The sequence below is a fragment of the Hyperolius riggenbachi genome, chromosome 4 (genome assembly GCF_040937935.1).
Source record: "Hyperolius riggenbachi isolate aHypRig1 chromosome 4, aHypRig1.pri, whole genome shotgun sequence".
Classification (NCBI taxonomy): Eukaryota; Metazoa; Chordata; class Amphibia; order Anura; family Hyperoliidae; genus Hyperolius; species Hyperolius riggenbachi.
Window position 1 is genome coordinate 16,094,265 of NC_090649.1, and position 20,599 is coordinate 16,114,863.

At 47.9% G+C, this 20,599-nt stretch overlaps 1 protein-coding gene across 1 annotated transcript in view; it reads right to left on the minus strand.

The window, feature by feature from the left end:
* Nucleotides 1-527: 527 nt before the first annotated feature.
* LOC137504555 (G-protein coupled receptor family C group 6 member A-like) overlaps nucleotides 528-20,599 on the minus strand; it is a 41,199-nt gene continuing 21,127 nt past the window's right edge. The window contains exons 5-6 of the mRNA XM_068233136.1: nucleotides 19,147-19,264; nucleotides 528-1,555 (exon numbers count right to left, since the gene is read on the minus strand). Of these exons, the coding sequence (XP_068089237.1) occupies nucleotides 528-1,555; nucleotides 19,147-19,264 (1,146 nt within the window). The remainder of the gene's footprint in view (nucleotides 1,556-19,146; nucleotides 19,265-20,599) is intronic.

Here is a 20,599-nt window from a genome sequence, read left to right on the forward strand (position 1 = left end):
CGTGCCGAACAGGGGCCCTGTTCGGCCAGGCAATGAGCCGTTCGGGCGAACCCGAACAGTTTGGCCGAACACCATCAGGTGTTCGGCCGAACGCGAACATCACCCGAACAGGGTGATGTTCTGCAGAACCCGAACAGTGGCGAACACTGTTCGCCCAACACTAGTCCACACTAGAGCCTTTTCCATTGGACAGTCGTAGTGAGTCGAGCAGTATCTGGTCCAGTGGTCCATTATGGTCTATATAGAGTTCAAATTGATGCATCTCATACATAGACGTCTATGGGGAGTGCACCTGCTTGCCTGGAATTATCCTGCAAGGTGGAACTTTGAGTTCCATGCACCACAATGGATCCAGTGGATCTTTTTAAAAATGACATGTGTGAACAGTATTCATAACATGGGATCCATTGACTCCATAAAAGAGACAAAAAAGTTTCATTTTTCAAACTTAGAGTTGAGCGGCACCGCTGAACAATTATAGCAAGTTTTTAGTGAAATTGGGATGCCCATTTAGGATGTGTTCCTCTTCAGAAAGGCTGAGCATTCTCTTGTGGAATTGTGCCAGTTTCGATATCTGGCTCAGAGTTGGCAGAAGGAGCTTCTTGTTGGTTTGGAGTCTTCTGAATAACGGACCTGCCACATATTTTAGTCCTGTAGAACCTAAAGACGCTCTCCAGGTACCTCTCTCTGGTGCAGCTGTCTCTCTTAAAGAGGACCATGTAGCACACGGGTAAGAGGTGGCAGGAGATCACGGCATACACAGAGGACAGGATGGCAACCACTTGCACAGCGGAGAGGTAGATGCCGCTAGTAACATTGATATAGATGGGGATGAAGAGAATCCACACAAACATGTAGACCAGCATGCTGAATGTGATACAACGAGCTTCGTTATATCGTTCTGGCAATTTCCTGCCTTTGTAGGCCACAATGAAGCAAGTTAGGGCCAACAAGCCCATGTAGCCCAACATGATGCCCAAAGCCACGTAGGATCCTTCATCACACTGCTGTATAATGCGCTCAGGGATGGTGTATATCTCCGTGAAAGCAGGACCTTTCACCACATGCCACACTACACAAATACAGATCTGGATCCCCGTTAATATAATGACCAGGAGAATGGGCTGGTAGGTTAACTTCTCTAACTTCCTTCCTTTTGTGGCCGACTCAAAGGCCAAAAGGATCCTGATGGATTTGATTAGGATACAAGACACGGCCAAGGTGAAGCTGATGCCATACAAGGGTTGGCGGATCTTACAGAGCGTATCGCTAGGCTGGCCAATGAAAACTCCGGTGCTGGCCAAGCTCACTAATAGTGAGAGCATGAGTAAGTAGGCATAAGGGCCCCCTGCGGCCTTCACGGGTGGCGTGTGGGAATATTTCATGAACAAACCAGCAGACAGCAGGACAAGCAGCATAGCAAGAGAGGACAAGGTCTCCAGAGTGATAGCAAAGGCGTTGTTCCATGCAAAGTAATCAACCGTCCGGTTTACACAGCGAGAACTTCCACTATACGACCACTGATGGAGGGAACACGGCTGACACTGCGTCATACCTAAAACAAAATGACAATGTAAGTGAACTGAGAGATACAATTAAAAGCACTGGTAGAATTTCCACCATACTTTAGAGAGAACATGAGAAAGAAGGACTAGCTTTCACTCAGTGGTGCTCACAGTGCAAGTCTCTGTCACATGGGGTGGGGGCAGGGAGGCCAATAAACCTACCTGTATATTTTAGGGAGGTAGGACTTAATCTAAGCACCCTGAGAAGATACATTAAAGGATACCCGAACTGACATGTGACATGATGAGATAGACATGTGTATGTACAGTGCCTAGCTATGCTGTGTTCCTTTTTTTTCTTTCTCTGCCTGAAAAAGTTAAATATCAGGTATGTAAATGGCTGACTCAGTCCTGACTCAGACAGGAAGTTACTACAGTGTGACCCTCACTGGTAAGAAATTCCTCTTTTTATCTCTTTCTTGCTCTCAGAATCCATTTTCTGCTAGGAAAGTGTCAGGACTGAGTCAGCCACTTACATACCTGATATTTAACTCTTTCAGGCAGAGAAAGAAAAAAAGGAACACAGCCTTATTTGTGTACTAGTCACTGTACATACACATGTCTATCTCATCATGTCACATATCAGTTCGGGTATCCTTTAACCTTTTCTGCCGCCCGGACGTGAAGCTCACGTCCTGGTGGCTGCTCTGATTCGGTGTCCCGCTTCGGCGCGCTCCCGCCCGCGATTGCGGGCGCGCCCCCTCCTCCCCGAGGTGTCCCCCGGTAGCCTGGGGATCAGTGAAAGGGAACATGGTTCCCGATCACCGATCCCTTTCCCCTGCAGAAAAACCAAAGCGCTCACCCGTGAGGCTCCGGCTTTTCTGCCCGGAAGAATTTCCGCATCCCTCATGTACTTCCGCTTAGCGAGAAGTACAAGGAGGGAAACAAAAAATGAAGGTGGCCATCTTCTGGCCAAATAGTAAAACTACATCTAAACATGTTTTTTTAATTACAATTCACACATATAGCAACTTTAAAAATTAATTGTTTATGTCCCACACCAAAATATTCCCCAAATAAAAATTTTAATGTAAAAAAAAAAATTACAATAAAAAAAAAAAAAAAGACATAAATAGTTACCTACTGGTCTGAACTTTTTGAATATGCTTTTGAAGGGGATATACTAAAACATTTTTTAAATTATAAGTTTGTAAATAGTGATAGGCGCAAAACGGAAACAATGCACCTTTATTTCCAAATAAAATATTGGCGACATACATAGTGATAGGGCCAAAATTTAAATGGTATAATGACCGAGACATACGGGCAAATAAAATACATAGGTTTTAATTATGGTAGCATAGATTATTTTAAAGCTATAATGACCGAAAACTGAGAAATAATGATTTTTTTCCATTTTCTCCTTATTAATCCTGTTAAAATGCATTTACGGTAAAGTGGCTCTTAGCATAATGAACCACACACAGAAAGCCTAATTAGTGGCGGAAAAAACAAGATATAGATCAATAAATTGTGATAAGTAGTGATAAAGTTATTAGCGAATGAATGGGAGGTGAAAATTGCTCCGATGCATAAGGTGAAAAATCCCCGTGGGCTGAAATGGTTAAATTCAAGCATGGGGAGAAAAAAAAACCAGAGCTTGCATAGGGTCAAACTGGGCAATTACCCAGGCCCCGAAGCTTATTAAGAGCCATACAAGTCAGGGAGTGGAGTAGTCACAAGTTTACTAGCAGTACAGCATAAAAAAGTTAAAGGTCCCACATTAATTTTTGACCAGTGCAGTGCCCCATTCCCCCATTCTACCGGAAAATCCCTGAGAACACACGCCCCTCCGCCCAGGATTGGAACCTGTCTCTCTAATGCTTTAAAAGAAATCAAGCACCTTTCGGACAAAATATATAAATCAACCTCCCCGAAGGTTCATAAACAGAGTGTGCCGTGGGGGGGGGGGGGGGGTGACAGGTATTACTTAACTTTGGGGGGCTGTTCCTACGTCTGGCAGGGAGATGTACTCACATGAAAAAAGTACATCTCACAGCATGCATCGTGGTGGTCGTAGGTGAGTAACACCGCTGCCGGAGCTAGATTAAGAAAAACATTCTGAAGGGGGCTAGGGAGCAGCTCCCCAAAGGAAAGTGATGCTGTCACCCTTGGTCTAACTTGGTCTGCATTTTATGCATTTCACTGTTGTAAACTGCTATCAGTTTATTTATACACATACTGTAACGATTGTGGATTTCTCTCCGTGATCAGCACACAAGACGTGCGCTAACACTGCGGAAATCCTCCCCAAGCGTATAATTTGAGGAAACCCAGCAAAAGGTGAAACGCACCTGTAGAGGGAAATTCCTGTCGGCAGGTGGAGCTGTGGAGTGCAGAGGAACAGCTCCTCTGCCCTGCCACACACGCCAGACAGGAATTGTACGAAGGGAAGAAACGCAAGGCAAGATAGCCCTGAAAGAGAGAGATCAAAGCGACAGAGGGTATGTGTGTCCACCAATCTAGTCGCCACCCTGCGACAATGAACACACAACCGTGAAGATAAAGTGAGAAGGCAATCGGCAGAGATGGCGATTGCTAACAGCGACACAAGACCGAATAAGCACAGATGAGGAATGTATGTATGTCCACCAATCTAGCCGCCACCCTGCAACGATGAACACACAACAAAGGAAACCGAGTGAGAACGCAATTGTCTGAGAAGCGATTGCGAATGAGATTGAGCAAAGGGACAGATTGTATGTGTGTGCACCAAACTAGTCACCAACACGCGACGGTGCACACACAACAGCAGATATGAAGCAGGAACGCAATCGCGAGAGAGGCGATTGCCAGAGGTGACACAAGGCTACAGCAAGGCAGAGCACGAGAGTAGCAAAGGCACAGCAAATCATACAATGAGAAGATAAGGAAAATAACAAACGCTAACTAAACGCGAACACCGCACTCATTCGCAACAGTGCACGCATTTATGCACGGTCTCCGCGTGTTAAGCACAACAGAGACAAGCACGCCTAACTAACCATGGACAGATAAACATGAAACAGAAGATGCGAGCGCTTGCTTAACGGTTACCTCACCGAGCCTCCAGCAAGCATTCGTAGCAGACAAGACAGATATACGAAAACAGGAATAAGCGAGAGATAGGATCCACAGCACTAGCGCAAGAGGCTAGTGCGATCCAGGAAGACAGAGCAGAAGGATCCACAGCACTAGCGCAAGAGGCTAGTGCGATCCAAGTATAGAAAGAGAGATGGAGATCAGACGGATCCACAGCATTAGCGCAAGGCGAGTGCGATCCTGGCAAGACAGAACAGATGAGATAGCTGGTAGCAACCGCTGCTCCAGCTATACTCCAAGTACAAAGATCAGAACGACTTCCTGTCGACCACCGCTGGGACAGGACAATCGCAACAGACAAACAAAACAGATATGCAATCCTAACTGCACTAGGGAATCTGCCTAGTGCAGTTCCAGGAATTAATCTAGGCTAATCTTCAAACAAAGAGCAAGGCTGACACTCCAGGCGAGTGTTCCACAGGACTAACTCTTATGACCAGCAAAGGACTCTGGGAAACATAGCTCTTTATACTGCCAGTCATCAAAGGAGGCAGGTAAGGGATTTGCATAACGAGTGTATGCAAATTCCTCAGCAGCAGAACAGACCAGAAACTTGTAATAGAAAAAAAGGTCTCTCTTGCAGAGACCTGCAGCCCACAGAGAAGGGGAATGGTCAAACAGCTGTCTGCCAGTGCATCCAGCTGGGCGGATCATTACACATTCTGCACAAGAGCTGACATATTGGAAATTCTCAGTTACAAGGACTTAAAGAGACACTGAAGTGAAAAAAAAAAAACAATTATGATATAATGATTTGTAAGGTACAGCTAAGAAATAAAACATTAGGAGCAGAGTTATGAGTCTAATATTGTTTCCAGTACAGGAAGAGTTAAGAAACTCCAGTTGTTATCTATGCAAAAGAGCCATTGAGCTCCACATCTTTCAAAGTCGCAGAGAGCTCTGTCTTCTGAAGCTTGTTAACTCAACTGTCAGTCACTGTATTTTCTTTTTCTCTCCAGAGGACAGGTCAATAGTTCACTGGCCTGTTCTGTGAAATAATTTGGAATGCTGAGTAGTGTGTAAACTGCAAATTATAGAGAATGGTGCAATGTTATAAAAAAACACTATATATCTGAAAATAGAAATATGAGAATATTTTCTTTTCTACTAATGTTCTAGTAATTATCTGTACTACACAACCAATTAATTATATCATATTTTATGTTTTGCTTCAGTGTCTTTTGAATCAAGTACACAGTGGTAACTGAGTTCAATTTCCCATTGACAGACAGACCAGATGGACCCACTGCCGGTCTCCCCCCATGTGTACCCCCCAGGTTCATGGCGACTGATGCAGGCTCATAGCCGGCCTTTGACCTGAGCGACCGGAGCGGTCGCTCAGGGCGCCGGCTTCCAAGGGGGCGCCTATAGCTGGTTGCCTATACTTAGGGCACCTACACCTGATTTCCTATACTGGGGGCACCTTTAACTGGCTACCTTTACTGAGGGCTCCAACACCTGGCTACCTATACTGGAGGCACCTACGCCTGGCTACTTATGGGGGCGATGGAGACCTTCAACTGACCTCCTATACTGGGGGCACCTATGCTTGGCAACCTATACTGAGGGCACCTACACATGAGATCCTATACTGGAGCACCTATACCTGGCTACCTACCTATACTGAGTCTGAGGGTATTTTTTGGGGGGAGGGGGTGCACTGCGGCTATAACGTGTGGAGCAAATTGTCGGTGCTTCGCTATCATTCTAAATAGAATGGGCAGGAGGGGGGGGGGGGGGCGGCTAACTGTCCCATTGTGTGCATGCATGTGTGTGTGTGTGTGTGTGCGCAAAGGGATGAAGGGGGGGGGCACAAAAATCAGGTTTCGCTCAGGGCACTGTGAAACCTAAGGCCGGCCCTGTGCAGGCTCACCTCTCATGCCAGCATGAAAATCACCTCCTCCTGTCTCCAGGGAAATTTTTGAATTACCACAAGATGTACTTATGTCACTACATGCGGCAGTGTTACACACCACAGGCGCTCACGGTAACAATTCAAAAAAATGCCAGACACCGCTGGAGGAGGTGAGGCTTCACCCCGGCATGACAGGTGAGCCTTCAACACTCACCACAGGCCTGGAGACCAGTGGTGCTCAGATACCCCCAATCACCAATTTGAGTAAATCCAGCCACGGCAGAATCGAAATCCGGATACGCCATGATCGTTCGTGATCCGGATTTGATTCGGAACGCCGGATTCGACTCGGATTTTAGCCGTGATTACATGTAGAATCCAAGATCAAGGCCGTGATCACGGATTTGACTTTAACGTTAATAGCAGAGCCTGCATACATGCTACAATCACTGTAATTGCACAGATTGTAAAGGTGATCAGTGGCTACAACTTAATTTGTTTTTTCAAACAGACCGTATAGTTTTTGAGAAAATCAATTTTAAATTTTCAAATGAAAAAAGTATTCGTGATTAAAAACCGTCCAAACCTGCAGACTTTAGCGGTTAATAGCAAAGCCCCCTTACTTGCTAGAAACTAGAGTGGGGCCGAACCTCCGATTTTCCGTTCGCGAACCGGGTTCGCAAACTTCCGCGGAAGGTTCGGTTCGCGTAAACGTTCGCGAACCACAATAGACTTCAATGGGGATGCAAACTTTGAAAAAAAAAAAATTATGCTGGCCACAAAAGTGATGGAAAAGATGTTTCAAGGGGTCTAACACCTGGAGGGGGGCATGGCGGAGTGGGATACACGCCAAAAGTCCCCGGGAAAAATCTGGATTTGACGCAAAGCAGCGTTTTAAGGGCAGAAATCACACTGAATGCTAAATGACAGGCCTAAAGTGCTTTAAAACATCTTGCATGTGTATACATCAATCAGGTAGTGTAATTAAGGTACTGCTTCACACTGACACACCAAACTCACCGTGTAACGCACCGCAAACAGCTGTTTGTGTAGTGACGGCCGTGCTGGACTGGTGCGCACCATGGCGAGAGTGCAGGTTTTGGTGGCTTTACAGCCCATATGGTCGCCTGGCTGATGTAGCTGAATGACAGAACAGTGACTGTCCAGCTGATCAAATTTGGTCTGACCACAATGAGGCAACGACCTTATTATCGTGGGTGTGCCCCCTGAGACACTCATCTAGGCGCCGGTCATTGCTTCATTGTGATACGCAAGCCCCTTCACCACGGCAAGGTAATGATCACGAAGGGGAATGGGCGCATGTACATGCCTTTTCTTTTGTTGTTGCAGCTGCCCGCAGTGCAGCCAGAAAAATTAGGCAGTCATGTACACGCACCAGAAAAATTATTACAGCGGCCGCTGCTAGCAGCGGCCTAAAAAATTCAGCAATCCGCCTGGAGTCCCGGACCCTGTTGGTGGTGGCGGAGAAGGTAGTCAAGCGGCCTGCAGGCAGACATGCTGTGTGGAGGGACTGGGAGCGACTTAGTCTTCTTGGGGCAGGCCAGGCAGCCAGTCACACGGCGTGCAGGCAGAGATGCTGTGTGTGCGGGGACTGACTTAGTCTTGGGGCGGGCAGCAGCCCTCCGGGATCCATGCCTCATTCATTTTGATAAAGGTGAGGTACTTAACAGTTTTGTGACTTAGGCGACTTCTCTTCTCAGTGACAATGCCTCCAGCTGCGCTGAAGGTCCTTTCTGACAGGACGCTTGCGGCACGGCAGGAGAGAAGTTGGATGGCAAATTGGGACAGCTCTGGCCACAGGTCAAGCCTGCGCACCCAGTAGTTCAAGGGTTCCTCATCGCTGTTCACAGCAGTGTCTACATCCACACTTAAGGCCAGGTAGTCGGCTACCTGCCGTTCCAGGCGTTGGTGGAGGGTGGATCCGGAAGGGCTACGGCGAGGCGTTGGACTAAAGAACGTCCGCATGTCCGACATCACCATGAGATCGCTGGAGCGTCCTGTCTTTGACTGCGTGGACACGGGAGGGGGATTAGTGGCAGTGGTACCTTGCTGGCGTTGTGCCGTCACATCACCCTTAAAGGCATTGTAAAGCATAGTTGACAGCTTGTTCTGCATGTGCTGCATCCTTTCCACCTTCAGGTGAGTTGGTAACAGGTCAGCCACTTTGTGCCTGAACCGAGGGTCTAGTAGTGTGGCCACCCAGTACAGCTCATTCCCCTTGAGGTTTTTTATACGGGGGTCCCTCAACAGGCACGACAGCATAAAAGACGACATCTGCACAAAGTCGGATCCAGATGTACCATGCATCTCCTCTTGCTCTTCCTCAGTGACGTCACGTAAGTCAACCTCCTCCCCCCAGCCACGAACAATACCACGGTAAGGTTGAGCAGCGCAAGCCCCCTGCGACGCCTGCTGCGGTTGTTCTCCTGCCGCCGTCCCCTCCTCCTCCTCCTCCTCCCCCAAAGAAACACCTTGCTCATCATCCTCTGAGTCTGACTCGTCTTCTGCACATGACTTCTCTTCTTCCTCCTCCTCCCCCCTCTGTGCTGCCGCAGGTGTTGAGGAAACAGCTGGGTCTGATGAAAATTGGTCCCATGCCTGTTCCTGCCGTAACTGTTCCTGGTTACGCTCATTCGCAGCTTCATCCGCCACTCTACGCACAGCACGCTCCAAGAAGTAAGCGTAGGGAATCAAGTCGCTGATGGTGCCTTCACTGCGGCTCACCAGGTTAGTCACCTCCTCAAATGGCCGCATGAGCCTGCATGCATTTCTCATCAGTGTCCAGTTGTCAGGCCAGAACATCCCCATCTTCCCAGACTGTTTCATTATACTGTAGTTGTAGAGGTACTGGGTGACGGCTTTCTTCTGTTCTAGCAGGCGGGAGAACATGAGCAGGGTCAAATTCCAGCAAGTCGGGCTATCGCAAATCAGGCGTCTCACCGGCAAGTTGTTTTTCCGCTGAATTTCCGCAAAGCGTGCCATGGCTGTGTAAGACCGCCTCAAATGCCCACAGAACTTACTGGCCTGCTTCAGGACATCCGCTAAGCCAGGGTACTTTGACACAAATCTTTGAACAACTAGATTCATGACATGTGCCATGCAGGGTATGTGTGTCAGCTTCCCCATATGCAAAGCGGCAAGCAGATTGCTGCCGTTGTCGCACACCACGTTGCCTATCTCCAGGTGGTGCGGGGTCAGCCACTCATCCACCTGTTTCTTAAGAGCAGCCAGGAGAGCTGCTCCAGTGTGACTCTCCGCTTTGAGACAAGACATGTCTAAGATGGCGTGACACCGTCGTACCTGGCATGTAGCATAGGCCCTGCGGAGCTGGGACTGTGTAGCTGGAGAGGAGAACTGCCACTCAGCCAAGGAGGAGGAGGACAGCGAAGAGCATGTAGCAGGAGGAGAGGAGGTGGCAGGAGGCCTGCCTGCAAGCCGTGGAGGTGTCACAATTTGGTCCGCTGTGCCCTGCTTGCCATCGTTCACCAGGTTGACCCAATGGGCTGTGTACGTAATGTAGCGGCCCTGCCCGTGCTTGGCAGACCAGGCATCCGTGGTCAGGTGTACCCTTGACCAGAGCCGGATTAAGGCTAAATGGGGCCCTAAGCAAAGTAACTGATTTGGGCCCCCCATCATGTCGTAATAGAATCAGAAGATGCAGCTGCACAGCAACATGCCGCACACACCGGGGCAGCTGAGCTACTGGTTGCTATGGGCAACAGGCCGCTTTCCTCTGTGGGTGCACAATGCAGGGAATAGCAGAGGCAAAATGCAGAGGCTGGGGCACCCCTGTGAAGAGGGCGCCAGATGTCACAGCAGCAGCACTTTCCCCCTGCATCTCCAGCCTGGCAATAGCAGAAAGCTCTGGACACTGCCAAACCGGAAGCCGTTCCCCAGACAGAATTACATAACCTCCCCCACCACCGAACAACCGATTTCCTCCCAAACTAGACAGCCACCATGCAGCCTCCATCCCAGTGAATACGATAGTCCGGCAGAGAAGGCAGCCGCAGCGGGGGAGAATGACCGCACCAGATGACTCACATTCACCTATTGTGATCCAAGCAATAGAGGTCCCATCATCCTGAGCCCATATGTCTCCTCTAGAGTGCTGCCGCTCTGTTACTACTGCTATTACTACTTCCTACTTCCTGTCTGATCTGAGAATAAGGAAGTTCAGAGCGAGCGGCTGCACTGTAGAAGAGACAGATGGGTTTCAGATGACGGGATCTCTATCGCTTGGATCATGGATAGGTGAGTGAGCGTTTGCCAGCTGCTGCTATCATTCTTGCTGCAGCTGTGGTTCTCTGTGGGAAGGGAGGGTGGAGTGGGCAGCGGCAGAGCGCACAGTAGCAGGAGGGGGACCTAGGAGGAAAGCCTGGCTCCAGTGGCATAGCTAAGAAGCTATGGGAGCCGGTGCAACATTTACATGGACCCCCCCCCCCCCCCAAAGCACTCTATACATAACAAACCTGCCAAGGATTTTCACGGTGTCAGAGGTGCAAGTAGAGGATGGAAAACAGTTTGTTAATGATTACTACTATACAAAGCATCTGTATGAGTGATTATTACCAGCACAGGGACAATAGAGAGCTCATTTTGTGCTTGAGGGAGGGCCCCTCGGGGCCCCTCTGACCAAAGGGCCCCGATGCGGTCGCTACCTCTGCAACCTCTATTGCTACACCCCTGCCTGGCTCTGAAGACAATCAGCATCGCACGGCATTATTTGACAAGACAAGACAAATAACATTTATATCGCGCTTTTCTCCTGGCGGACTCAAAGCGCCAGAGCTGCAGCCACTAGGACGCGCCCTATAGGCAGTAGCAGTGTTAGATAGACTTATATAAAACAATACACTAGTTGCGCTGGGTATAACTAATCAGTATTTTGGATCCTCAATAATTTTAGATGCCTATTCATAGACTTGGTACTTAAAAGTATATGGTTTTATTTTTATAAAACATGTATCAAACAATTGTATTCATAAAATATACACATAAAATTGTATTACATCAGACAATATCGACTTGCCTAAGGTCTCCTACTGAATAGGTGCTGGCTTACTGAACAGGCAGAGCTGAGATTCGAACCCTGGTCTCCTGTGTCAGAGGCAGAGCCCTTAAAGGGACTCCGAGCAGTGCCTGTGGGTATGCCTTTAGGCATACCCACAACTAATTAATTACATCCTCACACCTACCAGCATGATGTTTGTAATTATATCCCCCGGGTTACTTTATATTTCATTGCATTGTGCTGAATCGAGCTGCCGACTTTGGAGAAAAGTCGTCCTGTGTAATACAATGTAACTATGGAAAGATGCATATCATTTTGAAGCTCTCTTTCTCCTCTTTCCAATGATAGATAAACTGCCACCCTACGCCTTTTAGTTTTTGCTATTTTCGCGATCGAAATTGCTGTGGTCGCGATTTCGATCGCGAAAATAGCAAAAACTAAAAGGCATAGGGCGGCGGTTTATATATCATTGGAAAGAGGAGAAAGAGAGCTTTAACATGATATGCATCTTTCCATAGTTTCTGCACTGCTCTGAGTCCCTTTAACCATTCTACCATCCAGCCACCGCTGACAGGATGGCGAGGGCTGGTTTATGTGCTGATGGGGCCCCTTTGACTCTGAATGGGGCCCCAAGCGACTGCTTTTGTTGCCTGGTCGGTAATCCGGCCCTGCCCTTGACCCAACGCTCTTCGCAAGAGATGACACCACTTGCCTCTCAACTTCACGGTGCAGTTGGGGTATGGCCTTTCTCGCAAAATAAGTGCGGCCTGGCATCTTCCACTGCGGTGTTCCGATGGCCACAAATTTACGGAAGGCCTCAGAGTCCACCAGCCGGTATGGTAACAGCTGCCGAGCTAACAGTTCCGCCACGCCAGCTGTCAGACGCCGGGCAAGGGGGTGACTGGCCGAAATTGGCTTCTTCCGCTCAAACATTTCCTTCACGGACACCTGACTGCTGCTGTGGGCAAAGGAGCAGGAAGCGCTCAAGGGCAGAGGCGGAGTGGAGGAGGGTGCCTGTGAAGGTGCAAGGGAGAAAGCGGCAGAAGCAGATGATGCACCTGAAGGAGAAAGAGGAGAAGGAGGTTGACTTTTCTTTTGTGTGCTGCTGCTGCTTTTGCTCAGGTGGCCATCCCATTGCTGTTTGTGCCTTTTCTCCAGGTGCCTTCGTAAGGCACTTGTCCCTACGTGAGTGTTGGCCTTTCCACGGCTCAATTTTTGTTGGCAGAGCGAACAGATAGCTTTCCTCTGATCTGAGGCACACACATTAAAAAATGTCCACACCGCTGAGCCACCCTGGGATGTGGGCACTATGTGGACCTCAGCAGCTGATGCTGAAGGGCAAGTTGGCTGGCTGTACATAGGTGGCGATACATGGTGCCGGACACTGCCACCAGCTGTTTCTGACGAAGAGCTGCCCCAGCTTCTTTCAGCAACTTCTCTCCTCCTACTACTCTCTGACTCCCCCTCTGAACTGTCCCCCTCTTCATCACCTCTATTGGGAACATACAGAGGATCCGTATCATCGTCATCATCGTAATCATCCTGCCCAGCTTCGCTTGCCTCAGAAAAATCCAAACATGCACCATCAGTAGGTCCTTCATCCTCCTTACACGTTACATCCATAGTGTTGCTGCGTAACTCAGACATATGAGCTGGTGAAAATTCATCTGGCTGTAACAACAATGGCTGTGCATCAGTGATTTCACCACTAAATAATTCTTGCGAAGTGTCAAATGCAGCGGAAGTGGTGCTAGTAGTAGCGCTAGTGGCTGAGCAAGATGAGGTATTCTGTGTCGCTAAATACTCAACCACGTCCTGACAATCTTGGGAGGTGATGGGACGTGCCTTCTTCCGAGCACTGTACTGTGGGCCAGGTCCACACGAAATTACATTTACACGACCTCGCACAGACCTGCCGGGTGGCCTTCCTCTGGCTCTGGCACTACCTCTTCCTCTACCTGTTTTGTCCATATCGGGTATGCATGGAGTGGTATATCACACTGCGTGCACTCACGTAGGTAGGTGGGTTAACTTAACTGCACAGGTATGCGCACTGATGCGGTGGGTTCACTGAACAGAACAGGTATGCAGTGGCGGGTTCACTGAACAGAACAGGTATGCAGTGGCGGGTTCACTGAACAGGTATGCAGTGGCGGGTTCACTGAACACAACAGGTATGCAGTGGCGGGTTCACAGAACAGGTATGCAGTGGCAGGTTCACTGAACAGGTATACAGTGGCGGGTTCACTGAACATAACAGGTATGCAGTGGCGGGTTCACAGAACAGGTATGCAGTGGCGGGTTCACTGAGTAGTACAGGTATGCAGTGGCGGGTTCACTGAACAGAACAGGTATACAGTGGCAGGTTCACTGAACAGAACAGGTATACAGTGGCGGGTTCACTGAACACAACAGGTATGCAGTGGCGGGTTAACTGAACAGGTATACAGTGGCGGGTTCACTGAACAGAACAGGTATGCAGTGGCGGGTTCACTGAACAGAACAGGTATGCAGTGGTGGGTTCACTGAACAGAACAGGTATGCAGTGGTGGGTTCACAGAACAGGTATGCAGCGGCAGGTTCACAGAACAGGTATACAGTGGCGGGTTCACTGAACACAACAGGTATGCAGTGGCGGGTTCACAGAACAGGTATGCAGTGGCGGGTTCACTGAACAGTACAGGTATGCAGTGGCGGGTTCACTAAACAGAACAGGTATACAGTGGCAGGTTCACTGAACACAACAGGTATGCAGTGGCGGGTTAACTGAACAGGTATACAGTGGCGGGTTCACTGAACAGAACAGGTATGCAGTGGCGGGTTCACTGAACAGAACAGGTATGCAGTGGTGGGTTCACAGAACAGGTATGCAGTGACAGGTTCACAGAACAGGTATACAGTGGCGGGTTCACTGAACACAACAGGTATGCAGTGGCGGGTTCACAGAACAGGTATGCAGTGGCGGGTTCACTGAACAGTACAGGTATGCAGTGGCGGGTTCACTGAACAGAACAGGTATACAGTGGCAGGTTCACTGAACAGAACAGGTATACAGTGGCGGGTTCACTGAACAGAACAGGTATGCAGTGGCGGGTTCACTGAACAGAACAGGTATGCAGTGGTGGGTTCACAAAACAGGTATGAAGTGGCAGGTTCACAGAACAGGTATACAGTGGCGGGTTCACTGAACAGAACAGGAGAACAGGTATATAATGGCAGGTTCACTGAACAGAACAGGTATACAGTGGCGGGTTCACTGAACACAACAGGTATGCAGTGGCGGGTTCACTGAACAGAACAGGTATGCAGTGGTGGGTTCACTGAACAGGAATACAGTGGCGGGTTCACTGAACAGAACAGGTATGCAGTGGCGGGTTCACTAAACAGAACAGGTATACAGTGGCAGGTTCACTGAACAGAACAGGTATGCAGTGGCAGGTTCACTGAACAGGTATGCAGTGGTGGGTTCACTGAACAGGTATGCAGTGGTGGGTTCACTGAACAGGTATGCAGTGGCAGGTTCACTGAACAGGTATATAGTGGCGGGTTCACTGAACAGAACAGGTATGCAGTGGCGGGTTCACTAAACAGAACAGGTATGCAGTGGTGGGTTCACAGAACAGGTATGCAGTGGCAGGTTCACAGAACAGGTATACAGTGGCGGGTTCACTGAACAGAACAGGTATACAGTGGCAGGTTCACTGAACAGAACAGGTATACAGTGGCGGGTTCACTGAACACAACAGGTATGCAGTGGCGGGTTCACTGAACAGAACAGGTATGCAGTGGTGGGTTCACTGAACAGGAATACAGTGGCGGATTCACTGAACAGAACAGGTATGCAGTGGCGGGTTCACTGAACAGAACAGGTATACAGTGGCAGGTTCACTGAACAGAACAGGTATGCAGTGGCAGGTTCACTGAACAGATATGCAGTGGCGGGTTCACTGAACAGGTATGCAAAGGTGGGTTCACTGAACAGGTATGCAGTGGCAGGTTCACTGAACAGGTATACAGTGGCGGGTTCACTGAACAGAACAGGTATGCAGTGGCAGGTTCACTGAACAGGTATATAGTGGCGGGTTCACTGAACATAACAGGTATACAGTGGCAGATTCACTGAACAGAACAGGTATACAGTGGCGGGTTCACTGAACAGAACAGGTACGCAGTGGCGGGTTCACTGAACAGTACAGGTATGCAGTGGCAGGTTCACTGAACAGGTATGCAGTGGTGGGTTCACTGAACAGGTATGCAGTGGTGGGTTCACTGAACAGGTATGCAGTGCTGGGTTCACTGAGCAGGTATGCAGTGGTGGGTTCACAGAACAGGTATGCAGTGGCAGGTTCACTGAACAGGTATGCAGTGGTGGGTTCACTGAACAGGTATGCAGTGGTGGGTTCACAGTACAGGTATGCAGTGGTGGGTTCACAGAACAGGTATGCAGTGGCAGGTTCACTGAACAGGTATGCAGGTATCCAGTGGGCTCACTGAACAGAACAGGTATGGTGGGCTCACTGAACTGAACATGCAGCCAGGAACAAGCTAAGCCTAACTAATCTTTCCCTATGAGAGACAGTCTGCAGCAGCTCGCCCTACTCTCACTAACGCAGGCACATGAGTGAGCTTAATGGCCGCCGCTGCCTGCCTTTTATTAGGGGGGGAGTGGCTCCAGGGGCTAGTGTAGCCTAATTGGCTACACTGGGCCTGCTGACTGTGATGTAGAGGGTCAAAGTTGACCCTCATGGTGCATTATGGGGCGAACCGAACTTCCGCAAAACTTCGCCTGCGGGACGGCGAACGCGAACCACTGAAGTTCGCATGGAACCGTTCGCAGGCGAACCGTTCGGCCCAACTCTACTAGAAACATCAAATTTGCCAGATATGTTAAGAAGACCTTATAGTTTTTGAGAAAATCGATTTAAAAGTTTCAAAGGAAGTTTTGAAAGGAAAAAGTATACAGTACATGTAAATGCGGTAAATACATTAGCTGTCATTACCGCATTTCAATGTATACTATTTTCCTTTGAAGCATTAAAATCGATTTTCTCAAAAACTATAAGGTCTTTAAAAAAAAAATCCTCTTGTTCCCACTGTTCTTCTTAAAGCCAATGGGTACCGTTTCAAAAAAGAAAAAGTCAGATACTCACCTAAGGAGAGGGAAGGCTCGGTCCTAATGAGCCTTCCCTCTCCTCTCCCGGTGCCCTCGGTGCTGCGCTGGCTCCCCTGTTCGCGTCCGCCGCCGCAGGGACTACGGAGGTCTTCGGGAGCACTCGGGCTTCCGAAGACGGGCCGCTCCATACTACGTACGCACGAGCGCGTCATAGAGGGCGGTCGCGCATGCGTAGTATGGAGCGGCCACGTCCTCGGGAGCCCGAGTGCTCCCGAAGGCTTCCGAAAGCTCCCTTCGGCATGCGGAAGTGGCAGTATTTGACGCATTTACGCATCGTAGTTCGCATCTACGCATCGTAGTTCATAGGTGAAGTTTCAAAACTACGCTTACGAATTTACGTGTAGCAAAGTACCACTACGCATAGCATACGCCGACTATGCGTAGGTAACATGTGTATTGCGTAGTGAACTACGAATGCGTTACTCGCGTCTAATTTGTATGTTTTCAAATTTACGCATTGGAAAGGGGAATGTACGCATGGAAGAGTTCCCGGTATAAGCATTTAAAGACATATTATTGCGTATGCATACGAGCATAAGCATCCGCATACACTACGCTTCGCACTACGTGTAATTGCGTATTTTAACGCATAGTCTACGAAATGCATACGAAGCGAATATTTTATTTCAAAGCCATAGTTTGGCAAAGCGTAATTGCGTAAAACTACGCGTAGTTCCAGTGTAGCGAAGTTGGCTGACTACGACCATCCCTGTACCAGACCCTCTCATTTGTCTATTCGAGGAAAATATATGGAAACCGAGAAGGAAAGCTGCTTTGGTCACATGCTGGAATTAAAATAGCTGGCAAGAATGTTGGCAATCAGAGTTATACCGATGATACCACTCTGATAGCTGAAACTGAAAAATAATTATAGAGTCTAGTCATGAATGTCAAACAAGAAAGTGCCAAAGCTGGCATACTACTTCACATCAAGAAAATGCGTCATCTGCTCCAATTAATCATCTCTAAACAGATGGGGGGAAAGTGGAAGCTGTAACAGATTTCAGATTATTGGAATCCAAGATCTCTGCGGACGGTGACTGCAGCCATGAGATTCAGAGACACTTTTTGCTTGAGAGGATAATTGGATAAAAACTTTACTTTACCAACAAAGACCAGGATAGTGAAAGCTATGGTCTTCCCAGTAGCAACACATGGCTGTGAAAGTTGGACTATAAATGTTGCCATAAGTGGAAAATTTGATGCTTTTGAATTGTGGGTGTGGAGAAAGCTACTAAGAGTTCACTGAACTACCAGAAGATCTAACCAGTAAATACTTCGACCCAAATTAAAAATACAAGATTTCAGAAATAAAATCTATTTTCTAAATTATAATAATAAATAGCAGCCTTTTTTCAGCTGCATGATGGCAAATATAAAATATTTTACATTTATTGGAGGAACCCCTCCCTTCCTTTAATATTGCCGGGACAGAATCCGGCAGACTGGTGAAGTAGGTGATGTCCAGCAAAGGAGGAATTGCTAATGGCTGCCACCTGTATAACCCTAGTTATGAAAAGAGAAGGGTGAAAAGCATGCACTGAAATGCTCATAGGCTTGAAGGAGTGTTTATTTATCTTTGTATGTGTCAGAGTGGTGCAACTAAATATTTTGATTTTAAAAAATGTTTGGTTTGGGTCCGCTTTAAAGCGGGAACTGTAAATTCCTGTAAAAAACAGTTTCATTTACCTGGGGATTCCCCAAGCCCCCAGCAGCCATCCTGTCCCGTGCCGGTCCTGCCTGAGCCTCCGTTCTCCCGTGCCAGCTACATTTGTCACCACCGACTTGCAAGTCGATGGCAACTGTGCCTGCGTGACATGGGCTACACAAAGCTTTCTTTGTGTTCAAGCCCGCAAACTCATCCTGCGTCAATAGCACAGGACGCTACAGTGGGCGGGAACATGAAGAAAGCTTCGCATAGCCCGGGGCGTGCAGGCACAGTTGCCATCAACGGTGGCAACGAAAGTAGCTGGCACGGTTTAAAGGAGGCTCGGGCAGGACTGGTGGGACAGGACGGCTGCTGGGGGCTTGGGGAAGCCCCAGGTAAGTGAAACTGTTTTTTTTACAGGAATTTACAGTTCCGCTTTAATGAAATAAGACCAGAGAGTGCACTTGAAGGGTTGATACTATTATTAAAACTCAAATACTTTGGTCACATACTAATTGACGATTCTTTGAAGAAATCCTGGGGACTTGGAAAAATTGAGCACAAAAGGAGAAGAGGACAGCAGAGGCTAAGTTGCATAAAGTGTATATTAGAAGCTATGAACATGCCTAGAAAACAGCTGAAAGAAGCAGTAATTGACAGACACATCTGGCGTTCAAAAGTACATATGGTCACGAGGAGTCAGAGCCAACTACACCAATGAGAAAGAAGTGCCATATCTTCCATTTACTTCCATTAACATCAATTCTGTGAGGTCCACAACATACGTACCCGGTGAGGAGGAGAAGGTGTTGTTGGCACACGGGAGGCACTCATAGCAGCAGCTGATGAAGGAATGTTTCATGAAATATCCCGGCTTGCAGGTTGCTGAACAGTTGGAAAAGGGAACCTGGAATTAGAATGGAAACCGTTGTCCTCAAAATGAATCCTACAAGTTGAGTGCTGTATACAGTGTGAATGGTAGAGTGAGATTTCATATAGTTTTCTTTGTTCCTGCTAAGATTTGGTCTCATCCTAACTCCTATTTCTAAACCTTAGCCTAACCTTTAACTCTTGCTCTAGCTCCTAGTTATACACCTTGGACTAACCCCTAATTTTCATCCTAGCTACTTGTCCTAAACCTCACCCTAACCCTTAACTCTCATCCTAACTCCTATTGCTAAACCTTAATTTAACCCCTAACTCTTGTTCTAACTCCTAGTGGTAAACCTCAGACTAACCCCTAATTTCTATCCTTGTTCTATGTTCTAAACCTCATCCTAACCCCTAACTCGCATCCTAGCTCCCATTTCTAAACCTTAGTCTAATAGCTGCTTACTCTAATCCTAGCTCCTTGTTCTATACCTCAGACTAACCCCTAATTTTCATGCTTGATCCTTGTTATATTCCTCAGCCTTCCGAACTCTTAACTAGGGATGATTTGGAAAGAGCAAATTCCGTTCCGCCAGAAATCACGGATTCCGTCAGTGTTAAATTCCGTCGCTATGAAAATTCAGCCGGATTTGTACGAAATTCCGCGGAATTCCAGATTCCGTTGGAAAATTGCTAAAGTAACCTTGTTTATCCTATATGGTATCAATATTAATTTCAAAGCACTCTGGTTGTTAGATCAAAGTCCAATATGGAGTGCGCTCTCACTAAGCATAGCAAATACTTCACACAGATTGTAAATTTACAGTTCAGCGCACATTATCCATTCAGTGTCACAGTAAATCAGGTAAAAGTTCTTTTTGGTGTAATCTCTTCTTAATATTCCACCACCAACAACACCCAACAGGAAACGCACTCACCAGAAGCAGTGCGACCACTGCCAGACTGGTCAAACAGCGCTCTATTCCAGGGAGCCTCAGCACATCAGGTCCTGGTCCTTATGCTACTTTCCACATTCCACTTGATACTTGTCCATAACCTCAAATTAAAAACCTCCCATAGCGTAAATCAGTTTAAAAACACTTGTACTTTATTAAAATTTCTCACTCACATGTTCCTAGATGTTTATAAGGCACAGAGTTTTGTTCCACGGGCTCTCCCCCGTTAGCCAGGCTGGGATGAGCTGCGCTCTGCAGGTAAACGCGTGTCACGCCGCCGGCAACTTCCTGGTGCGTCCAATCTTTAATAAAGTACAAGTGTTTTTAAACTGATTTACGCTATGGGAGGTTTTTAATTTGAGGTTATGGACAAGTATCAAGTGGAATGTGGAAAGTAGCATAAGGACCAGGACCTG